We start from the raw sequence: 9,746 nt of genomic DNA, 5'->3' as shown, positions 1-9,746 counted from the left end.
GAGGGGGGGGGGAGTTGTGGGAACAAAGTGGTTTGTCATAGTGTACCGCCGCCAAATGACATTCGGGCCAAAGTGGAATGAAGCACGACTCTTGCTATGCCCCGCGAAAATAATGGCTTTGGCGAGCAGTATTGGCATTTCCCTTCGTCGCGCTAGCGCAGCGCTGTCGCCCTCCCTCCCCGACCCCGTCGCGCATTCACACATTATCGCCCTAGTGGAGGGTATTGATTGCTGTTGCTGGGCACCGTGCACTGCTTGGTATGAAATAGGCACAAGCATATTGCATCGTGTTTGAATAGCCGCAGCCGCGGGTGCTGCCAGGTGTCAAGTAATGCCACGGACACAAAGGTACACGTTTGAGAATTGTCAAGGTTCTCGGAAAATTGTCATTGGTGCGTTGTTGTAAAACTTAAAATTGCAAGTAGAACTTTTGACTTGGGATTCATGAACAAGCAGAAATATATTCTGTCGTAAATTTTTACAACGTTTGGTATGTCAGTTTGTTGTACGATAAATATACTATCACGTACCAAGGCGTTGCCGATGAGTCCGACCACCACGATGGCTAGGAAGATGAGGGGCACGACGATGGAGACGACCTTCTGCATGAGGGGTCCGATCTGTTCATCCGAGTCCGTGCTGTTGAAGACCATCGGCATGCAGATGATGGGGCTGGCGTCGTCCGTCATGTTGTTGCAGTCCACCAGGTAGCCGAGGGCGCCGCGCACCCCGAGCCCGGCCACGTCGGGCAGCCCGGCGGGCGGGCCGGACGCGCCGGCCTCGCCCAGGGCCTCACCCACCAGTGGCGGCGCCGTCATGCTGCAGCCAAACCGACTAGCAGCGGTCCATTCCTGCAAACAGAACGGAAAAGGGTCGTCAATAAAAGCGCAGATGGGTTTTTTGAACCCAATCCCGGCCGCACACTGCGGCCCCAACCTCATCTCGGTGAATGCGAGCGAGCGAGAGAGAGAAGAGAGCTCGCGGACCAGACCGGACCAGGGGAGCTGCGCGGGAGAGAGATTAGTCATCGGGACGCGACCACATCAAGGGAGATCCGCAGGCAATCAGTCGAGTTGAAAGTGAGTTGAAGGTGGTGAGAGCGGCGGTTGGAGGCGGGCGGGCGAGCTCGTCCGGGCGCGGGGGACGGACGGACAGACGGACGGACAGACGGACGGCGCGGCACCGGGCAAAAAAGAAAGGCGGAGGAGGTGCTGGAGGCCGAGGACCGGGAGGCCACACGTGCGTGGAATGGCACAGTAGTAGTGGACAGGCCGGGGCCCCGAGGCAGAGGGCCCTGCCCCGCAAATCCAGCAAAAACAAACGAAAACGCGAACTACTCGGGTGTTGTGGGCAGAAAGAGAAACACTCCGAAAATCTAACTAGGAAAGGGAGTCTGCTGAAACGCACGCTCTTTGCTAACACACCTATAGACACGCTTTTTTAAGTGAGATGGGACGTCGTCGTCATGAGAATAATGTATTCGTTGGGTTGGTCTACCAATGCACTCAATTAATCGTTTTTAAATTTCAAAACAAATTGAACAACTTGGAGGAACCACTTGGTTAACCAGATTCAATTAAATTGTGTTACGCAAAAACGCAATGAAGTTATTCACTACAAATGAGCTGCTGTCCTTAAAGTATATGTCTTATAATTTTTTTGATGGGCCTTCGTCCTTTGAGGGAGAAGCTACTTTTCTCCAAGGTCAAGTGCCACCGCTGGACGAGGGGCCGCAAAGCAGATTAAAATATCTCGGGAGGAAAGACAAACGGGAGGATAGAGCTGCACTGCAAAAAGCTTACAAGAGGTTCGTATTACCCGATGATGCGAAATATATTCCTCGTAGCTTATAATAAAGCATAATTCTCAAGCGTTGTAATTCGGACGCATTCTTCGTCAGCTTACGAACACAGGGTTCTTTAATGCCGACCAATTTAAGTACAACGATTCTTCGTTAAAAAAAGAGGGAGAATCTTCGTTACGTCACTAAGAAATAAGTTCGCAAGCATTTTGCAGTGCTGACAGACAGCGCTCCTGGAACGCAATTCTTCTCGAGATAAATAATTAGCGCCAACACCGTCCAAAACCGTGGGAAAATTTACCTAGATCCTTTTACGGAAAACTGGCAAACATCGCGCGCAGAAGAAAATTGACGGTGATGTTTCTCGGAGAGAAAGAGCTCTCAGCAGAGAAGACGAGCGCAACCGTGGGCGGCGGACTTGCCCTGGTTGTGCGAGGCGACAGCGATGACCCGCGGGGCACGCCGCCGTGAGCTCCCTCTCCTCCGCAAATACGCCGCGCCAGCGCCCCGCCACCACCTGTTGCTCGGCTTCCGCCGTCCACGTCCTCCGCACACAGGCGCGAGCGCGAAGAGGCGAAGGAGTATCCTCTCAATGTTGAAAACCGTTTTAGCACTAACGACAATTTTCACACAGTCTATTGGAATAACAGTCTTCAATTGTGAAGTATACGATACACTAAAGTGTAGGGAAGGCGACTCAGGGTAGGCCAACCCGCTGTACACAACATGCACTGCAGGCAAGGTTGTTGCCTCTACCCACTAGGTGCTTTGATAGCTCGCATATAGGCTGAACGAAGCCGGTGGCAGGTTCATAACGCACTTTTTGAATGAGCCCTAAGAAAGCTATGCGCGGTGAGTCGAGTCGCCCCGAGGCCCGAGCGCTGTACTGCCCGAAGCAGGCCGGGGGGGCGCGAGCAATACAGAAATCCGTTGGCGGAACATAAACGATTACCGTAACGAGATTCGTGAGGGCGGAGCTTTGACGGACTGGGGAAAATGCGGAAGTGGCGTACGATTTCGGAGTAGGGGGGTGGACGGGTGTTATCGGGGAAGAAAAAGTCACATGCCCATTGCCCAACACAAAACCCGCCAGGGAGACGTTCGTAGTTTGAGGTGACGGGTGGTAAAGCGATTGCGATTGCAGGGAAACGCGGTAAAAGTTTGTACCTCCGCGTAACAATTTTAATCAGGCAGGAAGTCTGTTACTGAAAAGGTTTGCATCGATGTGATCTCACAGGAGATCAGGCGAAATGGCGTTAAATCGTGTGGCCTGGCCACCAGGAAACTTTTAAGAAGTTTGACGTGACAGGTGGAAGAGCGGAAAGGTTTGCGCCTCCCTTGAAGGAATAACTTTCAACTTGTGATTACTAAAACATCAAGTTATACAATGTAAACATTCTTTGCAAGGGTAAAATTCACGCCAATGCTTTTTGGTGACTTATAAAACTGGTCGAATTAAATGTTTTGCTGAAGTTCTTGTCAGTGTCTTACAGAACATTATTAAGTCTGCGAATAAAGGCGCAGGTGGGAGGCGCGGGCAGTTGGAGGGGAGAGAGGGTTGAACGAGGGAAAGTACAATTACGCCACGTAAAGTCTACAGAACCAATGGCTGGCTCAATAACGGGTACATTTTATACATTTTCTGTTCCGCAAACATTTGAAGCGAGATTCTTATGGCTGCGGCTGGCACTTCTCTATATTTGGACGTAGCCGGTGTGGGAGGGCTCGAAACAACTACTTTCCTCCACGAAAAAAATCCTACAGCTGTTCGAAAAATAAGAAAGTAAAAACACCACCACAAGCAAACGGTCCCGTAATTGTCGAAACCTTATCAGATTTTCAGTCTGCCGCCGCTAACATTACTTCCTTCCTTCTTCACAACATCGCACGCAAAGCGAGAGAGGCCGAGAAACGCAAAAAAAAAAAAAAAAAAAAAAAAAAAAAAAAACACACATGGCAAAGAAAACTTTTCAGAAATGCCTCATATGTTTGGATTTCTGCTACAATTGTAATAAAAAGGTTTTCGATCATTTCATAAGTTTGTCAATACACGTTCGAGCTCTGCCCAACTATGACCTCCGGCGGGGCAGGGTGTAGAGACGTGTCAAGCCCCACCCCACCACCCCGCCATTGCACGGCCTAGTTATATTCGGGTCTTGTTCTAGCCTGTCGAGGCGGGGCGTGGCGGGGCGTGGCGGGGCGTGGCGTGGAGCCCTAGAATACAATAACAAGTCCGCGCCCCGCCGCCCTCGGGGGCGGTGCGGGGGGCGCTCCGCCTGGTCCTGGTAAACAAGGGGGCTGCCTAGGTCATGTCCGACTGGCGCGGAGGTTCCCCGGGGTGGTGGTGGTGGTGGTTGTAGCAGTAGAGGCGGCGGCGAACAGCAGGAGGCAGAAGCAGGAGAGTCGGCGGCGGCAGCAGCCACCCCCCTACCCCCTCCCTCCCCTCTGACGCTGCTAGCTGCCTTTCCCTTTATCAACACGTAATTATAATCATCATTATTACGCTCGGCAATTATTTAAAGACAGCAGAACAGAAGCAGACGTCGACAACGCGGCCTCCATGAAAAGGGGTGAGTGCCCGCCTCAGGCCCAATCGTCACTCACTCTCTCTCCCTCACTCTGTCTCTCTCTGACGCCCGCACGCAGCGACACGTACACGCGCACACACACCACAAGCCGAGAGTTTATTTTGCGAAATTCGGCGTCCCTTCTCTGTGTTGTTTACCATAGAGCAAGCCCGTGTGGCGAAGCGGTGTAGAGTGGTGTAGGGGGTGAGTAGTGGGAGGGTCGGCTCGCAAGCTCGGGTCAGGTGCGCCCCGTGCGCCGCCCATACCAAGAAGGGGTCATACTGTGACGGGTACACGACACGACGCTGCTGCTGCTGCTGCAGGTGCTCTTTCGTACGGCAACAACAAACGGAAATCGCAAGAGCATCGCGTCATTCGTGGAAAAGGCGCGAGGCACACCCAAAACAATGTGTTCTCAATTCAAGATGATACCCAAAATTTTAAGGCAAATAGGGATTAATTTAATCCCTGTTTACTTAATTGCTGAGCTTAACTTGAACTTGAATTGGATGGCGTGAAGTGACGCGCCTGGCGTGAGACGTGGGATGTGAGGTGGACAGGCATGCCAACCAAAATCGCGAAAACATTTTCATTTTAGCGCGCCGCAGGCCAGGGTAGACGCACATTTAGCTCAGCTTCAACGGTTTTAACGTGCGTCTACCTTGTTTAAGTGTAAATAGGGGTTAAAATAAGAACATTTGCCTTAAAATTTTGGGTATCATCTTGAATTGAGAACACATTTCTTTGGGTGCATAGAGCAAGTGCAGCAGCGGAGGGGCCGAGCCGAGGCGGCGTGACGCCCGCGTGACGTGCAGAAAGCGGCATTAAAAGGCGTCCGAGAGGTAATAATAAATTCAGACGCCGCCAGCTGCGGCGGTGGCGGCGCCTCCGCTCGCCCTCTTCCTCCCCGGCGGCGCTCGCGATTATTCTCTGACGCGGGGCGCGGGTCGGGTCAGGCGCTGCTCGGCGCGTGGGAGGAGGTGGTGGCAGCGGGGGCGAGGCCCTCAGGTGCGGCTGCGGCTCCATTCAGGACCACACACACGCGCGCACGCACGCACGCACACGCACACACACACACACACACACACACACACACTTGTTATTCACGCGCTCAGACGCGAGTCGCGGTCGCGGTGGCTTTCGAATGTGGCGCACTTCCAGGGTCTGGCTGGCGATTACGGCGGCTTCGCCTCGCAGCCTTTGTCTGGTGTGGGTCGAAATCTCGGAAGGCGACTAATTCATTAAAACAAATTTAATGGGAAAAGTTATTTTGTTTTCCACAGCCAGGGGTAAATATCAAACATGCGTATTGGTGTCGAAGAAACACAGAGCAAGTCCTACGATAATATTGATATGACCATGAATACATTTCCACCAAGATAATAATGAAATACTATCAATGTTTTTCAATTCCTGGTTTTTTGCCCTGCAGCCTGCTGCATTTCCCGCCCGGTTCGCGCATTGCTACACACACGGCGCCCACCGTGCAGCCAGCGAGGAGAGGTGGCTGAAGGTATCGATATTCAAACGCACTCGGACGGGTAGGGTGCGGTACGGTACGTCGTAATACGGTCGGTCGGTCCCGGTGGAGCCCTGGCAGCGCGGAGAGGGGCGCAGCACCCCCTCAGCCCTCAGGGCTCCGCGAGCAGCCTCGGCTCCAGCTGAGCAGCGCCACACCGCCCTACTCCAGAGGCCCGGGAGGAAACGGCAGCGGAGAAAGGGTGCCGAGCACAGTCGGAAATATGCTCTCTGAATAACAGCCACTACTACAACCGGCCGGAATACCAGGTGGGTCATTCACCCCTCTGTGCAACTTTTGCTTCTGCTGTGCCGCATTCCTACGTGTTGTCTGCTCGCTCGGCCCGCAATGGTCAGGGGGTAGAGGGCGATATAGTCGAACCAACTGGCATGGCGCTTTACAAACTTCTGTGAGTATAGTCAGTTAGCCGAGTTTGTTGATTTCTAGGAAATTAAGTTAATTTTAGAAAATTTTCACGTTGTTTTAACGACATTTGCCCACAAGCAAAAGACAATTTTCCTTGAATTTTTTTGACGTAAAATAACTTTGAAATAAGGCATTGTTTCAAGGAAACCATTTTGTGGATGCGATTTTGGAATGATGAGTTTTGTGTTTCAGTAGCAAGCCCAAAGAAAATATCAATTTTCACATTGTGTACCCTATTTCACCTTGAAATAGGGCAGATTGGTGTTCTTGTAGAACAGCGCGCGGGACACACACAACAAGTTGAGGTTTGGGCAAAACTTTCACTATTTAGAATGTGTTTGCCAGGGGGCAGACAGTCCTTGAACAAGGGTGGCGCGGGCTGGCGGGCTCTCGTGGGGCTTCGCCAGGCTTCGGTCTGCTTCGCGCGCAGGCTCAGCGCTGAGCCCCGCGTAAGCGCGAGTCGTCAAGCCGCTCAGCACCACGAGAATCACGGCGGGGGAAGTTATTGTGCCTGGCGGGGGCCGGGAGTATAGTAGAGCTGTGGCGGCGGCGCGCGGGGGGCGCTGCGATAGGCGTACTGCGGTTAAACCTCAAACCTGCCGTGGCGACCAACACGCGGCCGTAGCTCAACACTTTAATTCCGGCGGGAATAACACCACATTGTAACCAACACCGAAAAGCGACACAAACGTGAAAACCAAACACGTCTAGGACCTAAAATATTGATAACAATAAAGCACGAGAATGACACACAATCTCACGCCATTGTTATCAACACCCTCTATGCCGCACAATATTTCATTGCAGAGGCTGCTGCTGCTAGAGCTGGAGGATGAGGCAGACAGGGTTGCGGCAAGGTTGAATATTACCAACGCCACAATCTCCAACAACATAAAAAGAATTTACATTTGTGCTTACGGTCGTGTCACGTTAACAGCAGAGGGGGCGCGTTTAACAGCCGTGTGTGTCGTGTCTCCAGAGTGTCGCATCTCTCCCTCTCTCTCTCACAGGCCTGAGGCGCAGCAGCTCTACGCGGCTATAAACTGCAGGCTTTGCTGCGGGCAGTAGGAAACGAGAGGAGGGTATAAAATTTGACTTTTACGCAACTCGTTTGATTTTATATAATAATATTCCGAGCAACGACCCTCTCAAAGCGAAATCGCGCACAGCCGGAGGAAGTTTGGCGCGGGCGGGGTGCGTTGGCCCCCTTCTCTCCCTCTTCTCATCCCCTCTGGATCATCGTGCCACCCTGTGCTTGGTGTGTGTTACCAGAATGGCGGGTGTTATTCGAACCCTGTCCTCTCGTGCGCGCGCACACACCCTATCGCCGGGCGAAAGACACCAAACGGGAGGCAGCTGACGCCTCCGCCCCCCCCCCCCCCCCTACTCGCCATGTCGTTGCCACTTTGACGGGTGTTCCGACGTATATCTCTGGCGCACACGGCCGAGGGGTCGAGGGCGTCCTCCTCCCGCACGGATTCGGCCCAGAGTTTGCCTTCTCGGGTGACAAAGGGTCAGCAGCAGGCGTCCGACGAGCACGGCCCCATTGCTTGTTAGCGGGCAGGGGCGCACGTCTTTAGTCACATTCAGTAATCCGGCCTGGCCGACACGGGGTACACAGGGATGAATGAAGGAAGGCAGAAATTGCCAAAATAACCGTAGAAAAAACTATTTTGGAGTATCTCAAACAGAAAATTTAAAATTGCTATTCGCAAAGAGGCGACTTAATTCACGCGTTAAAACACTGTAACTTTGTGAAATATTCCTGTTTTTACTTTCTTCAAGGCCGGATGGTGGAAATACGTATGCTAATTTTCCAGGTTTTATCTTGGTCAGTTTCTGCATCTGGGATTGGGCGCTGCGAAAGGGGAGCGGAACACAGCAGGGAGGGGCACGGACGCTGCGCCGTGGCGTGGTTTGGCCGCGCCCGCCTCGGGTTTCACTTTGACACTAGCCAGGCGGCAACAGCCGGCGTTACACGGGGGAGTGACAGAGAACGGGGGGATGGAAAAGGGGGGGGGGCGCTGTGGTTGGCTCTCCCGGAGAGCAGGGGCACGGCAGCGGGAGCACCAGGACGACGTGAGAGCGAGAGAGAGCGTGGGCGGTCGAGATCCGCTTCAGGGACAGAATACTACAGTTTCCGTGGCCACGTAAGTCCGCAGCCTTTAGTGGCCCGGCCCGCCCTTCCTCCTTCCCCACGACGGCACCGGAGGGGGTTGGGGAGGGCTGCTCCAGGGGCCGACACGAGCACCCCTGCCTAGTCCGCAGTGGCCGTAAGGCCCCCAGGGGCATCCTCAGAGTGTCAGTGACTAACGCACACCGGGCCAGGCCAGGCCAGGGGGCTTGCGTCACTCGGTATCCTGCGGGCTGGGTGGGGCGGGGTGGGGCGAGATGGGGGCGGCGAATAACGTAGCAGCGAGGCTTTGTAACGCTAAGAACCTTGTTATGCCTGGCGTGCGCCGCTGACTGTTGGGGCGTATCTGAACGCGAAACCGCGCGGCGCGCGTCTTCTTCTCTCCGCGCGGGAGACACACTAAATTATGTGGGCCGCCCCGCGCTCCTTTCCGACTGTTTAAACCGGCCGCGCCTTTTGATGTGGGGACGCGACGGCTAATTAAAGGCATAGTGAACGCGACCCTGGAGAATAACCGCGCCACCCGGCGGCGTTAGTAATTGTCGTGTTCGACATAGAACAGAATCAAGTTCTGATCGAGCGCGCGGCCTCAGCCCAGCCTCCCCCCGGGCCGCGAGATAAATCTCGATACCAAAGCGCGCGTGCCGCACGCCGCACGGCCCGCACGCGCAGGCTGCGGTCGGCCCGAGCCCTTCCCGAGCCCAGGGAACCATAAAACTTTTCTGACAATGTAGTAAAGCATATCTCATACGCAAAGCCGAACTTCTTGCGGCCAGGCTCTATGCGGCCCGCGCCCGCCCGCAGAGCCCCCACGAGCATTCCTCTGCACTCTAAACGTCTTGCAGCTTTGTTTATGTGACTTAAAAAGTAATATAAGAACGAAACAACTTGTCCAAACTGATGCTGAAATAAAAGCCCTAGCATTGTTGCACTGATGAGTTTTAGGCAGGGATCAACTTAAAAAAAACACACACTTCTAGAATGATGTAGTTTGTCCCTGCAATAACTTGCCTGAAATTGATATGTTTTAGATCTAAAATTAACCAAGGATGAGAGTAAGAAATAATGTCTGTAAATCTGTTTTAAACAAGTGTATGAAACATAAAATTGTCATTTAAGGCTGAGCATAATAGGACACACGCGCGCTCGCCGCCCACGGCCGATCGACTTTGGAATAAATTGGGGGCCTCCCCGCGGCAAACTAACGAGAGGGGAAGAGGAAAGCGGTGGAGGGGAAAGTCTTGTTATGATATTCCTCGTTTAAGAGAGAGCGTCGTATTCTCCTTTTCCTCTGTTTCC

At 53.3% G+C, this 9,746-nt stretch overlaps 1 protein-coding gene across 1 annotated transcript in view; it reads right to left on the bottom strand.

The window, feature by feature from the left end:
- Nucleotides 1-9,746, bottom strand: part of LOC113207674 (allatostatin-A receptor-like) — a gene marked incomplete in the record, with an annotated part of 197,214 nt that overhangs the window by 35,906 nt on the left and 151,562 nt on the right. The window contains 1 exon segment of the mRNA XM_052264052.1: nt 534-851. Within this exon segment, the coding sequence (XP_052120012.1) occupies nt 534-818 (285 nt within the window).

Source organism: Frankliniella occidentalis, unplaced genomic scaffold (genome assembly GCF_000697945.3).
Source record: "Frankliniella occidentalis isolate FOCC.00 unplaced genomic scaffold, Focc_3.1 Scaffold16, whole genome shotgun sequence".
Taxonomy (NCBI): domain Eukaryota; kingdom Metazoa; phylum Arthropoda; class Insecta; order Thysanoptera; family Thripidae; genus Frankliniella; species Frankliniella occidentalis.
Note: the sequence above shows the minus strand (reverse complement) of the source record. Positions and strands in the feature narration are given on the sequence as shown.